General features: G+C 39.2%; 1 protein-coding gene across 2 annotated transcripts; it reads left to right on the forward strand.

Annotated features, from left to right (window-relative positions):
- Positions 1-7128: 7128 nt before the first annotated feature.
- SELPLG (selectin P ligand) lies at positions 7129-16267 on the forward strand. Of its 2 annotated transcripts, none has more exons than XM_072147732.1 (2): positions 7129-7490; positions 14271-16267. In XM_072147732.1, the coding sequence occupies exon 2, from the start codon at positions 14276-14278 to the stop codon at positions 15458-15460; it is 1185 nt and encodes a 394-aa protein (XP_072003833.1). In that variant the 5' UTR covers positions 7129-7490; positions 14271-14275; the 3' UTR covers positions 15461-16267. The 2 variants fall into 2 exon arrangements, with proteins under 2 accessions (XP_072003833.1, XP_072003843.1); XM_072147742.1 differs by having other exon boundaries at positions 7129-7451.
- The last annotated feature ends 869 nt before the right edge of the window (positions 16268-17136 follow it).

Here is a 17136-nt window from a genome sequence, read left to right on the forward strand (position 1 = left end):
TGAAACATGTATCCAGACCTTCCCCTTTCCTCCAACTAGGGATTTACTAATCTAACTATAAAACTAATAAAAATACTGCTAAGGAACTCCAACCTTGGACAAAGTGCACCTTTACCAATGATATAAGCCAAGGCACCTGATTTAAAAATGGGAAAACTTTTTGACTGGAGTATAAGCCTAGGGTGGGAAATGCATTGGTCACAACCTCCCGATGGAATAACATCAAGATGGAATGATCACAACTCCCCCTTGTTAAAAGATGTCATAAAAGATTACTGACCTACTACACATATGAACAGGTATTCTCTAATAATGAAGTAATTCACATAAAACACTTAAAGTAAAAGTGGGAATGCCTGGAAAATATAATTAGAATGACCTGTACTAGTAAAAGGTAAATATGAACAAGGATATCTGCTGTACTTTGGAAACAAAGGATATAACAATAATTGGGTTTAACCCTTTAAGGACCTCGCCCTTTTTTGATTTTCCATTTTAATTTTTTTACTCCCCACAATCAAAAATCAATAACCTTTTATTTTTCCACATAAAGAGCTCTGTGAAGGCTTGTTATCTGCGTAACAAATTGCACTTCATAGTGATGGTATTGAATATTCCATGCAGTGTACTGGGAAGCGGGAAAAAATTTCCAAATGCAGTGAAATTGGTGAAAAAATGCATTTACAGCGTTTTCTTGTGGGCTTGGATTTTACAGCTTTCACTGTGCGCCACAAATGACATGTCTACTTTATTCTTTGGGTCAGTCCGATCTCAGGGATACCAAATTTGTATAGGTTTTATACATTTACAAAAATTATAACCTTGTGTAGAATTTTTTTTTAAATTTTGCCATCTTCTAGCGCTCATAACTTTTTAAAACTTCAGTGTACAGAGCTGTGGGTGGTATATTTTTTGTGACCTTTGTAGGACTGTATGATCTTTTGATCACTTTTTATTTATTTTTTAAATATTTTTAAAAATGGCAAAAAAGTGCCATTTTCGACTTTGGGACTATTTTCTGTAACGGGGTTAAACACAGTGAAAAAACATTATTATATTTTGATAGAACCGGCATTTTTGGATGTGGCAATACATATTCTCTGTGATTTTTACTGTTTTTTAATATGTATATCAGTTCTAGGGAAAGGGGGGTGATTTGAATGTTTAGGTTTTTTATTATAATTTTTTTTTCATTTCTACTATTTTTAAGACTCCCTAGGGTACTTTAACCCTAGGTTGTCTGATTGATCCTATCATATACTACCATACTACCATACTTCATCCTCATACATTACAATGTTCAATTAGCACATAGTAATGAATGGGTTAAATCCAGACAGCTTCGGGTCTTCGTAAAAACCCGAGGCTGTCATGGCAACCGATCACCGCTCCACGAGGACGTCACAGGGAGAGACGATCTCCAAAAAGATGGCGGCGCCCACAGGCCACCATCTTTTTAAGGCCGCTGGTGGCTTTGCTGGCGGCGATGTGCAGGTGTTACCGATAAGTCTTTGCTGCGATATGGAAAGGGCTCAGCCCCTGAGCCCTCTCCATGCACCCGCAGCCGACCTGTGACGTGCTATTACGGGCCGAGAAAGGGTTAACATAGAAAGTTTGGGCCAAGACAAATGTATAAATTAAGGGGCACATTTACTAAGGGTCCGCGGAATGCATTTCTGTCGGGTTTCCCGAAATTTTCCGCTTTGCGCCGCATTTAACTGGAGTTTTTGGCGCACATGATCGGATTTTGGCGCATCGACGCCGGCTTTCACAAATCAGGGGGTGGGCCTTCGGACTTGCGACAACGCACGGTATTTAACATCTAAAATTGTGTTGCAAGACATGCACTCACATATACCAGGAAGAAGAAGGTGAACTCCGGCGGACCTCAGCGGGGAAGCGACACATACAGGATCTCAGGTGCGCGATCTTGGTGAATCGCGGCGGACTTCATCTTCGTCGGACCGTCCGGATCGGGAATGGCGACAGGCCCGGGTAAGTAAATGTGCCCCAATCTGCACTTTCGTCTGATTTCCCGAATATTTCCTTTTTGCAACAAATTGCCCCGGGATCGGCGTCAGAAATCGGGGGGCCTGGCTGTCGGACAACCCGACAGATTCGGAGAAACCACGGAATTTAAAAAAGTTTTTGTGTGGCAAGATCAAGCACTCACATGCACCAGGAAGGAGAAGGTGAACTCCGGCGGACCTCGGCACAGCAGCGACACATGCAGGAACTCGGACACGCGATCTTAGTGAATCGCGCCGGACCGGAATCCACGTTGGACAATGTGCCGCGGGATCGCGGCGGGACCAGGTGAGTAAATCTGCCCCTATATGTTTGCTGTTGGTTGTTTTTTGTAGTTTGTCATTGTATTGTTATTAAAATTTATAAATGAAGGAAAAAGAAAAAAAAACCAACCTCTCGATGCTAATGAAATGCCCAGCAACCTCCTCTCATTAATTAAACAACAACACATCACCTCCTCTCACTAATGAAAGGCCCTTATACAGTTTTATAAATTCAATTTAACTGTATTAAAAAAGGATAATGTAATGATATATAAAGAGATTTTTGAACAGATATATCTCTATATACCAGTGCATTAGGCTTGTGTAACAGTGTAACTCTTATGAAGCTCTACGTTACACATAATCCTTCTATTGACAGTAGGTAAGTTCAAGGGTACTGGTTGAGATCACTGCAATTCTGTTGCTCTGTTAGAGAGTGGAAATTGTAGATTCAAATTCAATCTCACCAAAAAATAATTAATTAGGATATCATTAAATAATTTAGAGACCTTGTGTCAGGGGAAGCCCTTGGCGATGTAGAAATACCATATATGGACATATAATGGTATTTCCCCAAAGCTGGGTGAGGCTTTTTCAAAAAATGTACTGAAAAACTCGGCTTATACTCGAGTATCTACAGTAATACAATTCTCTCTTTAGACTTTAAGATAAAAATACCTATGCTCAATCACCCTAACTAGAAACTTCTTCCACCCTTTGCCCCCTCATTCCCTTGCCATGTGTGTTGAATGCTCCAAAGAAATTAAAGATATATCTACATGTTAAGTGATGGTGTACTGAAATTCACCAATTTAGGTGATTGTTGTTAAAACTTATAAGACCCTCTTCGAAAACCAAGCCAAGGAGCCTCAGGGGCTCATAAAGTGTCTCCTCATCCATTAGGTAACTATAGATAAATAATATATTTCAGTTGCGAGCGGGACTTGTGGAGATAATACTATGGGGCACTGCAGATTCAGGTTGTTCCTATGATGCTCATATTACTTATTACTATAAACAGTTTAAAAATGGGATGTGTTAGCAGGATGTGGAAGTGATAATCTAGAAGTGAACTCCTCTGCAGGTTTGCGGAAAGTACAGCACATTTCTTTAAATTTAAGCCCCATTCTCTGATCGGCAAGCTTTGCCTTTGTGAAGTTAAATGAATGTCTAACAGACATTGGAGAAGCTGCAGAATAATATTAATATCAGGGACTTCCCTGAAACACATTTTGTTTAACATATAGGACAAAGCTACAAAGCAATCTGAAAACATCACATGAAAGCCACAGATGTTGCGAGACATATAATATTCCCTATAGATGAAAAAAATCTTTTGATACCAAGTCATATGCTAAACATATTATAAAATATGGCACTTAAACTGATCAAACATGTAAGGGAAGATGTAAGGGATGTCATTTCAATGCAGATAATGTTGTGTTCATGTTAATGGAGGAACTTGATTCTGCATTTTTTCAAAATGGATGAATTGTGAGAATCCACTAACTTGTTCATATCACTATAGGACCATGAGGATCCTTGAACCGTATAGGCATAAGACCATTATGTTCTCCTGTTGTGGATAAACGACTTTCTTCATTTCAAAATCATGGTTTTTCAAGATCTCTGCTTTCTGTCATTCAAGTGGATATTAATCCACTTGATGTGGTTTACACTATTATAATTACTAACATCATACATGACGTTGACACCCAGTGTCCCCTGAGCTGTAAAAACAGATCTGACATGGAGAGCTGGTGTTAATAAGACCCTGTATCACTTTCCCACAAATATAAATATTACCACTAATAGCTGTATATTCGATGTAGGCAATTTGAGGGATTTGTTGATTTTATAAAATTTAGGACTTCTGAAGCACAGCCGTTCATCCTGTGTTTTTAACATTATGGCCCACATTTATTAAAGTGTCTGCGCCAGTTTTGTGTAGCGCCTTTACTGTGTCCGACAAGACAGAAAAATGTGCATCTCAAGGGGGTGTTACTGCTTAGTCAGAGTTTGCGCCACATTAATTACTGACGTGCGCCACCATTCTGCAGCATGAACAAAGTGCACCAAAAAAATTGGTGCATTCTGCCAGAGCAGTGCAGGGGGCCCCAGATTCATGAAGACTGTGCGCCAGTTTTTATTAATTGGTGCACTCTGCACACTCCACAGGCAAACTGCACATAGTAGAGACTGAACTAGTTTTGATAAAAGTGGGCCTATGTCTATTGTCTGAGAATAATGGATTAGGAAAGACTGAAGGAGACATAGATGGGAAATCCTAGGATCTGCATGTACACAGAGGGAACCCTCTTTACCATTCAGCATAATGATATGTTGGATTATGAGTCTAGAGACTGGATATTGATCTGCTGATGAAATATGTATGCACAGGAACTGTACTTATTCTAGGTTAATTGTTTGCCTAAGTTCCTTAAAAGATGCAGATAGTCTTCAGGCAGAGCTTTCATCTAGAAAAATGTATCTTTAACTGGTAATTTAGGGTCAGGGAAATAAACAACTTTGATCAGCAACTCTGTATGTGGATGGATTCATTTTGCAACTTGCTTAGAGTATAGAATGGCAGGATGGAAGGCAAAATGCAAAGAACAGCGGATTAAAAAAAAATCTATGGAGCTATATTTACAGCATTCAAATATATTGACTAAAATAAGGATGTGGAAACCTAATAATTGTATAGTTTTATTTTTAAAATGTAACCTATAATAAGGTTTTATGCCACAGGAGCACAAGAATGTTCATCTATATTCTAGGAGATTCCGCAAAATGGAGAAAAAGAACTTTAAACATGAGCTTCTTAACTAAGTAAGAGCAGAGATATGTTTGTTAAGACAGGGACACAGAAGCAGTTGGCTCCATATCCATATTCCATATCCCTGTATGGGAATACTGGCAGTCTCCGGGTTATGTACAAGATAGGTTTCATAGGTTTGTTCTTAAGTCGAATTTGTATGTAAGTCAAAACTGTATATTTTGTCATTGTAGATCCAGATTTTCAAAATTTTTTGCTGTAATTGGACCAAGAATTATCAATAAAGCTTCATCACAGACACCTTACAGCTGATTATTGCAACCTGAGACTAAAGTAGCATCCAGAGAGCTTCACTACAGGTCACAGTGGGCCGAGGGGTCTGTCTGTAACTAGGGGTCGTCTGTATGTCGACTGTCGTTAAGTAGGGGACCGCCAGTACTACATCTGCAGTGTGTGCCATGGGTGGTGTTCCAGTTCTGGCCCACATAGAGACACAGAGACAACTGCTTCTAACTCTGAACAGCTGATAGGCCTCAATATACATTCCTGCCCAACCTCTTTAAGATTAATTCACACAACCATCATATCGTGGGTACAGAAAGTATTCAGACCCTTTTACATTTTCCACCTTTTGTTTCATTGCAGCCAGTTGGTAAGATTATATAAAAAAAAATTGCTCATTAATGTACACTCTACATCCCATCTTCACAGTAATGTAGATATTTTTGCTAATTTATTAAACAAGAAAATATTGAAGCCAAAATAACATCAAAACAACAGTAAGAAGCTTTGGGAAATAAAACCCCGATGAAGTAGACATTTTTTGGTAGGATTTGCTGGATCTCCTGCAGCCCCTCAGTTACAGTCTGCAATCAGTGGGTGGAGAAGTACTGCATATTTAAACAATTAATATGGAGATATTTATATGAGAATTGTTCTGGTGCTGTATTTATGTAAAGAACTCAGTTTTGGTAAGCCAGGTTCTTGTGCTGTATTTATGTACAAAGCTCAGTTCTGGTGCTCTTTATTTTTCCTGAGCTTTGTTCTGGTGCTGTATTTAGGTACTCAGCTCCGTTCTAGTTCTGCTTTTATGTTGTGATTTTGGTTCCTGTGCTGTCTTAATGTACATAGCTTGCTGGTGCTGTAATTATATTAAATCTGGTGCTGTGTTAATGTGCTGAGTTATTACAATAACCGATGGGAGGTCCTTAATTTTAGTTTAAAGGCCACTTTAGAAATTTTAACTAAGGGGGAGTCAGTGTATGTTTTAAAAGTAATTTTGGAGAGACACTGCATACACTATAGTTCATCCAAAAACACTGTATTTAATATTTTATGTGGAGGGGGCATTGTATATATGTTACTTTTTGTATATGTTACTTTAGTTCCTTTTTTGAGATTGACCCTGTAGAATAAATGATCTAGAAACTGTCCTACTAACAATATACATAAAGGTATAATTACATAGATCTCCAGGTCTGCTACCTAATACTGTCTACAACTTTGTATGGTTTAAAATGTTTTTAAGTCATTAGGTGCCTCTAATTTGCAGGGGAGAACTAGACTGAAGCATAAAGTAAAATTCTTGATGAATAAGCCCCACAAAGTTTTTCCTAGCAACAACAGCTGATCAATTGGTTTAATGTATTGGTTGGGCTCAGTTTCTTTTTGAGAAGGGCCAACCCACAAGGGCCATTCTTATAAAAGATATTTACATACATGGTGATTGTAGAAAAGCCACTTGAGGACACTAAACAATCTGGCTGTCATTATTATAAAATAATGGCTTTAGTTCTCTTTGCAGTTATGTTTCAGCAAATAGTAACATTAAACTGGGCATTCCTTTAAAACAGAAGTTTTTGCTTAGACCTAGGTGGCACATTTATTAGTGCAATTGTATCTATTATAAATGTTGTAACCATAAATTTGTGTTTCACTAAGCAACAATTTGTTTTAGGGTTAAACAGATGATGCCCGGGAGCAAAGAAGTGTAAGCATGTAAATGCATGTCTGCATAGTTGTGTTTCCATTCCATGGCTTATTTCTATCCTTCTACTCTACATGCACTGTGGGCCACATATCATTTCATCTAGTTCTCAATAAACAATATATTTGCTTCTGTTTTCTCTAATCTATATGCCTTTATCTGTCACTCCTTTCCTTTTTACAAAACTGCATTCTTCATCTGACACTCTTTCACATGCACTCTATCTCTTGCTCCCCCGCCTCTCTCACAAACCACAGCCTGCGGTCCTGTCCTTCCTTATTTATTGAAGACTCCACACCCTCCTCTATGTTTCCTGTCTTGTTCAGGTACATAGTTTGAAGGCTACAGGACTGAAATGCTTCTGGATGGGAACAAAACTAGATCAGCCTAAACGGTAAAGTATACATTTGGCAAGGGAGGACTTTTCTTTATGGTAAGGGACACATTGGTCACCAAATCGTATCTATCTATATGTCTGTCTGTCTATTTATCTATCTATACAAATTTATAATGATTTGATTGTAGTGAACAGTTTACTATCTTGAAATTGCACAGATTACAGTAATCTAGAAGATGTGTGAACCCCCTAGTAACTTTGATAGTACATATAATTATGTAGTGAATTGAAAAAGCCCCAAATCCATCAACGTAAACCATTTTATAGCCAGACCCAAGTTACTTTATTTTTTTATATAAGTTGATAATTTTCCTGATTTTGTATACCAGCGTTTAATGTTTCAATGTAATATATGTATATAGTATCTAAAGCATGTTTTTTTTTTTTGTAAAATGATAATTTATTTGGGATTTTTGTCACATATGCTTTTGGCTTCTCTATAGCAACAACAATTACGAAATCATCAGTAAAAACTATAGGCATCATTTCCTGGATGAGTGCAGAACTTCATGTTTCAAAGAGGTTGCTCAAACACTTGACTGGCATTGTATAGACTGTGACTATTTAAAAAAATTTATGCAGATTTAGTTACAGATATTGTATCAGATTGTGCATTGCAAAAGAAAGTCTGCAGTAAAAAAACGGCAAAAGAACTAACATATAGGGGCACATTTACTAAGAACAGTGCAGCCTGTACTATGTGGAGTTTGCCTGTGCATAGTGTGCAACAGATTCATGATTTCTGGCCCGCTTTCTTCACGAATCTGGTGCTCCCTGCACTGCTCCAACAGAGTGCACCACTTTTTTTTGGTGCACCTTTAACATTGGGCATGCAACACACTTCTGTCGGACTTTGCATGTTACATCTGGCGCACGGTCCGACTGAGTACCGGAACAGCCATTTCAGTGCAGACACAAAACGGTCGTGTGCGACACCAATGTGGCGCAGGCACTTCTTAAATATGTGTTGAAGTTTTGTACTAGAAAAAACGTGCAAAGTCTGACAGAAATCTGGCGCCATAGTAAATGTGCCCCGTAATATAACATATTTTCTCTGCAATTTAATGATGAGGTGGTTTGCAAGCAATGGTCTATGTTTATTGTGGGTTATAATTCTATGAAGTCTTTACTATGCAGTACTACCCTTTAAGATTTTGTGCCAACTATTGGCTGAAAAGATTCAGTTCCTGACTTGGTGATCATGAGGCTATTTCGTGTTTTCAACTAGAAAACTAGCAATACATTGTCTAACACAATAGGGGTTAATTTACAAAGGGTTCCGCGGCCGCCTTTCCGTCGGGTTTTCTGGTGTTTTCGGGGATAGTGCCGCTGGGACAGGGATTTAGAAGGGGATTGTGTCACACGCGACCGGATTTTGGCGCATCGTAGCCAGCTTCCATGAGACAGAAATCAGGGGTGGGCCGTCGGACAATCTGACTGATTCGGACTGAGTGCAGGATTTACATGTAGCGGGAAGAAGATAGGGAACTCTGGTGGACCTGAGCGGGGAAGCGACACATGCAGGATATCGGGCGCATGATGTAAGTGAATCGTCGGACACTCCGGATCGGGAAAGGCACAGATCTACTATTGCCCAAACTTACCTGCTTGTTATGTTTTCTAGGGTATCACAACAATTATGTGGATTTTTATGACTGGGTCTATATTTAATTCAAGCTATAATAAAGGTCATTCATGACCTCACTAAGAACCATTGGTCTTTTCTTCTTTCAGACATAACTTGGCTGCACGATTTTTAATCTACAAATGGAAATAATGATACCACAAAAGAAATAATGAAGTAATTATCTTTTTTAATAAATTTATAATAAAAGTTACGTCTTAAAGAAGAAATGGGTCTTAGTTATGAATGACCTTTATTGTAAATAGTTCTCAGGGGTATGGCACCATTTTTGATTAGTTTTGGAGCAGCTATATTCTCATGAAAAACAGTGCCATTCCCCAGAGAACATAACATGCAGGTAAGTTTGGGCAGTCTACCATCAATAAATCTGATGGCAGATGTCCTTTAATACCTTTAATAATCTACAGTTTATTAAATCCTACTTATTTTTAGTTTTTCCTTTCTATTACTATTTATCTTTTTGTCGACTCAAGTTCATGGGTGCTTTTTTTTTACTTTATGTGACATAATAATTAAAATGTACTAACTATTTCTTGGGGCAGGAGAGGGGTTTATACATTAAAGAGCATTTCAAGCACCTGCTTTTGAAATAAAAATTTAGTGCTGGTCACTTCAAAAAACATGCAAAACTGTGTGTAGGTTTTTAATGTTTTACAACCCTTTCTAATAGAACAACTTTTTAAACCCCTCAACGACCAGGCCCTTTTTCGTTTTTGCGCTTTTTTCACTCCCCACCTTCAAAAATCTATAAGTTTTCTCCATGTAGAGAGTTATATAAAAGCTTGTTTTCTGCATAACAAATTGCACTTCATAGTGGCAGTATTTATTTATTCCATGCCATGTGGGAAGCAGAAAAAAATTCCAAATGCAGTGAAATTGGTAAAAAAACGCATTTGGACAATTTTCTTGTGGGCTTAGTTTTTATGGCTTTCAATTGGTGCCCCATGTGCATGTCTCCTTTATTCTTTGGGATTCTAAATTTATATAGGTTTTAATGTGTTTTAATACATTAAAAAAATTATTACCTTCTGGTGCTAGTAACTTTTTCATACTTACTTCTACTTTATAACATTTTTTAGATGCTGTGAAATAGTAAAAAGTAGCGTTTTGGACTTTTGGGTGCTAATTTCCATTATGAGGTTAAACATTGGGAATAAATGTTATTATATTTTGACATATTTGAAAATTTTTTCAATTACTGTTTATTTTTATATCTGTTCTAGGGAAAGGGGGTGATTTGACTTTTTAGGGTTTATTTATTTTTTTAAAATTTTCAGACCCCCATAAGGTACTCTAACCCTAAGTTATCTGATTGATCCTACCATGTACTGCTGTACTACAGTATTAGGGGGTTTTACTGATAATGTATTACAATTTTAACATATGATCAGAAACTATACAGCCTCTGGACTTACAAAGACCAGAGGCTGTCATGGCAACAGATCATCGCTCCCCCAATGACATCAAGGGGAGTGACTATTTAAGACAAGATGGTGGCACCCATGATCAGTGGTGTTACTGGTGGATGTTTGATGCAATATATAGCAAACGCCCACCTTCTAAGGAGAGGGCTCAATCCGTGAGCCCTCGTAATACAACCGCAGCTGATTTGTGACCTTGGTAACAGGTTAAAGACTATTGCTTTAGTGTTGGTATCTTTTTAGAACTATAACTTTTAAACACAGGATAAGTTGAAAAGGCAATGTTTTGAAATTTTTTACATTTCTTATTATTAAAACAAATGCTAGTATTTGCAATGTATTGTAACTGTTGTAGCCAGTCTATCAGAGCCCACCCTTGGCTAAGCCTGAAGATGCAGACCTGGAGGCCATAATCAGACCTCATACTGCCATAGCAATACAACACCTCACAATCACATTAAAGGGGTGACAGAGTTTATCCTGCATTTAGCATTGACTTTGACATCTTAGAGAATGAACTGTCCTGACAAGAGCTGCCTCCAGTCTGGGCAATTGCAACAAGCTGCTGATCATGCAGGTACATATGCAGACCTGGTTCACATGACTGAAAGTATGTTAACAAAATAAGTTAACACAGAAAATTGGTACCAGTATTCACTCGCACTACAGACTGTGCTATTTATCTGATCAATGGGTTAAGCCAGTCATGTTAATCAGTTATGCATCTTTAAGCGCTGACAGCGCTGAGGACAAATATGCATATCCTTAGACATTAACAGGTTAACCTCTAAGTCTACAATCTATTGTATATGAGCCATATATTTGCTGTATCACCACAGAAGAATTTTCCATGTGCTGGACATGCACAGGCTTATGACTTGCTATCTGCTTCTAATGATCAGTCAGATGTCAAGCAGTAGGTGTAAGTAAAACACACAGAGGAAAATTGGGTAACTAGTGAAACAACCAACCAGGGTGCAGCTTTCATTTTCAGAGCACTTCAAGACATCGCAGCCAATAGCTCAGAAAGCTGAGCTCTAGTTGCTCTAGGCAACCACAAGACGAACATTTCTCAGTTTTGATTATTTAAGTCTACAGTCGCCTATCATTTCCTCTATTTTCAGTAAGCCGGTATAGCTGACTTCCTCATGACATAAATATCCTTTAACTTTTTATAGTCTTCCATTTTTCAGTTCATTTATAAAACATATTGGGGCACATGTATCATTTGTTACTTTAGCAGTGCTTTGTATCTTTCTAAATTAGCTTTTTTAGGTGTATCTATGGAACTAAGCATGGGGTGAGTTGTACTTACAGTAGTTATGTACGTAAAAAGTCTCTTATTTGCTCTGCTAAAAGTTGCAGAACAAAGAAAACATCTTTCTTGGAAATATACATTTAAGGACACGGCAACAGAAACACCCACCAGCCAACTTCTCAAGACCCTAGCATAGTTGTAAAAGTCCCCCCAAAATGTAAAACACTTGCAAAAAGAAGAGAGAAAATCAGATCAGAATAAAAATACATGTCCCCAATTATGTGTTTATGTGTAAAAATCAAAGGGAGACATGCGAACAATATGGTAAAGACAAAAGACTGCTTTGTACTTACAGTAATGATGTGTAAGTGCTGCCAGTAGACCACACATTGCCCTATTTGCATATATGTTATCCTTAGACCCAGTTGAGAGAAATGGAAACACCTTTAAAGTTTCAACCTTGCAACAAAAAAAGAAAAGATGGTTTTTGGTTTCTGGTGTTTCCAGCTCCACCAGACCAGGAGTGCTATACCCATTTTCATTCTGTAATTCATGGATCCAGCGTCACCTGTGGAATGAACATGACATTAGCACTTTCAATCCAACAAGAGTAGAAGTAATGAACACTGCAAATCTGTGCTGGAGCTGTAAGGTCGGGTGGGGGGTGTCACATGGAGATTTAAGCATATTATTTTCTCAATTTTTTTGAACTATCCTTGTCTCCTCAGTGTTTTCTAAGTCTAATTTTTTACTTCTGCCAAGTACATTGAAGTGGGAATATACCTTCAAAAGCTATTTGCGCTAACAGCAATTACCCCCAACCTTGCCATACATGATCAGGTTCACGTTAGCTGGGCACGCCTGTGTTCTTAGTGCCGAGAGGAGATAAGTTACTTCCAGCTGATGTTGAGCTTTTACGGCCAAATATTGTGTATGTTAATAATACATGCTAAAATACTCATAAAATATTCATGGAGTTGTTGGCGGAATCCAGATTCTTTGTGACTCTCTTTGCGATGCTCAGTAGGTAACAGGTTGTATTATATCAGTCTGAGGTCTGTGTTTTATCCATTACATGTGGACTATATATGACAGCTTTCCATTTGCCATTATTACTAATAATATTATTTCCTGTTGTATCAACTAATGATAATAACATGATAATAACAATATTAATATATTGAGGAACATTTACTTACCCGCTCCAGTCGCGATCCAGCGGCGGGTTCTCCGACGCTGATTCGGGTTCTGCCGGGATTCACTAAGGTCCGTGCGCCGATATTCACCAGGTGTCGCTGCTGCGCCGAGGTCCGCCGAAGTTCACCTGCTTTTTTCTGGTGTATGTGAGTGCTTGATCTTGCGACACAAATGGCTTTTTAAATTCTGCGGTTTTTCCGAATCCTTCGGGTTGTCCGGTGGCCACGCCCCCCGATTTCTGTCGCGCGAAAGTCGACGCGATTGCGCCAAAAATCGGTCGCGTGCGCCACAATCCTGTGAAATACAGCGCAAAGCGGAAATATTCGGGAAAAACCGACGGATTCGCGGCTGCGGGCCCTTAGTAAATGTGCCCCATTGGGGCACATTTACTTACCCGGTCCAGTCGCGATCCAGCGGCGGGTTCTCCGACGCTGATTCGGGTTCTGCCGGGATTCACTAAGGTCCGTGCGCCGATATTCACCAGGTGTCGCTGCTGCGCCGAGGTCCGCCGAAGTTCACCTGCTTTTTTCTGGTGTATGTGAGTGCTTGATCTTGCGACACAAATGGCTTTTTAAATTCTGCGGTTTTTCCGAATCCTTCGGGTTGTCCGGTGGCCACGCCCCCCGATTTCTGTCGCGCGAAAGTCGACGCGATTGCGCCAAAAATCGGTCGCGTGCGCCACAATCCTGTGAAATACAGCGCAAAGCGGAAATATTCGGGAAAAACCGACGGATTCGCGGCTGCGGGCCCTTAGTAAATGTGCCCCATTGGGGCACATTTACTTACCCGGTCCAGTCGCGATCCAGCGGCGGGTTCTCCGACGCTGATTCGGGTTCTGCTGGGATTCACTAAGGTCCGTGCGCCGATATTCCCCAGTTGTCGCTGCTGCGCCGAGGTCCGCCGGAGTTCACCTGCTTTTTTCTGGTGTATGTGAGTGCTTGATCTTGCGACACAAATGGCTTTTTAAATTCTGCGGTTTTTCCGAATCCTTCGGGTTGTCCGGTGGTCACGCCCCCGATTTCTGTCGCACGAAAGTCGGCGCGATTGCGCCAAAAATCGATCGCGTGCGCCACAATTCCGTGAAATACAGCGCAAAGAGGAAATATTCGGGAAAAACCCGACGGATTCGCGGCTGCGGACCCTTAGTAAATGTGCCCCATTGTGTTTGGTATTCTTTAGGCCGTACTAATTACACACTATATTCCCTGTTAATGGTGAGAATCCATAGATTATATTTTGTAAAACAATTGCATAATTGATTTGTCCTTACTAATATTACAAAATCTATGTTACAGGTACAATGTCTTTCCCGTCAGCAACCCTCCTGCTGTGTTTGTGGTTGTCTTCTGCCATTGCATACAAGCTTCCCCTCTTGGATGGTTCTCTTTTGACTCATGATGATAACCTTGTACATAAACCTAATAATTCTCCTTTTGGCATTAACTACAAGTGGGAATTGCAAACAGAGGACAGAATGGATGGAGGATCCCTAATGTTGCCACGCTTGAGAAGAGAAGTTATAGATAAGAAGTCCAAAAAAGGAGATGTCATTCCAGATAAACAACCTTTACCAAAAGTTAAACCAACAGAACCACCACTGGATAAATTTTCAGATGCTACCCCATACATTCTGGAAGCATCTAGTGCAGCTATTACAAAAGCTAAGAGCATGCATCTGTTAAATGAAGATGAAACCACCCCTCTAACTGATCAAGAGCAGACAACAAAGGGAGCTGGACAGACACTCAGTGAAGATGAAACCACCCCTTTAACTGATATACCAGAAACAACTAAGGAAGCTGTACAGAAACTTAAAGAAGTTAAAACCACACATGTAAGCAAATCAGTTACACAGTCAGAAGCTTTAGTCACTGAATCAACATTTAACCCTACCACATCGGAAGGGTTAGCCGATTTAACAAGCAAAAAATATACTAAACCAACTCAAGTAGACCACGCTCCTACTACAGCTAGTCAAGACACAAGTAGCAAACAGACAAGCCCGGATGACAACTTGGAGGATTCTACATCTAGCTTATCACCACAATCACCAGAGAGTTTCCCAAGCACAACGCCAGCTACATCACATGATCTAACTACTGGACACAGACTCACCACTATATGGTTTTGGACTTCCTCTACAAAGCCTGCAGCAGTAACTCATATAACTACATCTTCAACGGATGCAATACAGACACAGTCTATAATGAGACAGTGCATGCTTACCATCTTGATTCTTGCTGTTGCTTGCACCATCTTTCTTATCACAACTATAGCACTTGCTGCCAAACTTTCTACTATGAAACAAAGAAACAAGTTACGGCATCCAGTGGCCTACACAGAAATGAGGTGTATTTCTTCTCTCTTGCCAGACGACCAACAGAACAAGCCACAGCCTAAAAGATTGAAGACTTTTGCTTCTGCCATGGAGGAGAGTGATGGAGACAACACCACTCTTCACAGCTTTCTTCCCGATCATTATTAGTAGATTAGTGCCTCTAAAGAAAGAAAGACTGCAAGTTAGAAGTGGTGTAGGTTTTTCTATTTATAAATGCATTGTGCCAGATGCCCAAGAGGATACAGTCACTGCCATGTAGTGGCATGGGGTTATGCTCAGGCCTCTCCTTTGCAATATGGTATATGGTAAAAATGTGCAGATATCAAGACTTCTAATGTCATCTAGTAAAGCAGGTAGAGATTCATTTGGGAGATTGCCTTTTTTTTAAAGAGCTTAACAAGAACTGTTTTTTGAAGAAGGGTGGGCAAATAAACACTGTATAATCTTTGCAAAAAACAGTGGTACAAGAAAATGTGAAACGGTTACATTTCTCTACCTCCATGCTTGAAGAACTATATACATCTTCATGAAACAGACTAACTCCCCAATGGGACCAAGTTATATGTGGCCCAAAGAAGCCCATTGAGAGAGGAGGGGGAGAAGGAGGCTGCTAGAGAGATACAGGGGCAAAGACCCACACAGACAATGCTGCAGCCTCTATCTCGCCTATCATCCATGCTCCTGCTGACTTTTCTGATACAGTTAGGTAGCAGATTCTTCCCTGTATGCATAGTATAGATGACATCCAAAAAATGGCCAACATTTATCAAGCAATCTGCGCCAGTATTCTGGCGTAGATTGCTCATAAATACATGTGGAAAATGTTTGCACATTTATTTATTAAGTGTTTGCGCCAGTATTTTGTTGCGGCTGCATTATGTATACACAATATTGTGCTCCTAAAGGGGTGTTTCGGTGCATATTCCTTTTATCAATAAAAACGAAAAATCTAAATTTTTTTCTTTTATTTAAAAAAGACATCTCTGCAATTTTAGCTGATGCTCCCAAACATTTAGTGAAGATGAATAAGGGGAATGTTTGATATGTACTGAGACCAATATTTGGTGGAGATAGGAGCAATTAGATTATTATGATGGGGAAGAGGCTTAGATATTGCTTCTTGAATTTGTGATACGTTCCCTAGATGGCGCTGCCTTTATACTCAGTAGATGAATTTTCTGAACATCTCCTTAGTGGTGCTGCTATTATATTAGAATTTATTATTCTTTTCCAAATCTAGAACAAATCATTACTACAAAACAATGAATTTGGGTGGTATTATCAAAACTGAAGTTACCTAGTTTAATTACTAGGCTTATGATGTTATTTTTAGCAGCTTCATTGATTTTTGGACCCATATTTGTTGGGTCAAGTTGACAGGATTGTCTTTTTTTTAAATTAAAGGCTAAAGTGAATAGTTTTAATTTATTAAGACATGGTTTGGACGTTCATAGCAATGGGAACACAATGCATCTGAGTATATTGGACCTCAGAACCATAATGGAAGCAATATAGGTCAGTTCTTTCAACATGTAGCATATATAGGAAAGATGATAGCAGCTAGTCTCCATCCTCTAGCTCAGGGGCAACTGATAATTAGAGTGAGAACCAACAGGAAAAATGGCATTCACAAGTCATATCAATGGCAGAAATAGAGTAACGATAACTTATTATGAAACCTCACCTGAAAATAACAACTGTAAATCAGATGGTGTGCCTAAAAATAATGGGCAAAGTTAAGCCAGAACTTTAGAAATAACCATGAACCTCTAATGACTTGTCTGTTTACGAAGAAATAATGTTTCTTACAGGTCAGTCCCTGG

The sequence above is a fragment of the Engystomops pustulosus genome, chromosome 1, assembly GCF_040894005.1.
Source record: "Engystomops pustulosus chromosome 1, aEngPut4.maternal, whole genome shotgun sequence".
NCBI lineage: Eukaryota > Metazoa > Chordata > Amphibia > Anura > Leptodactylidae > Engystomops > Engystomops pustulosus.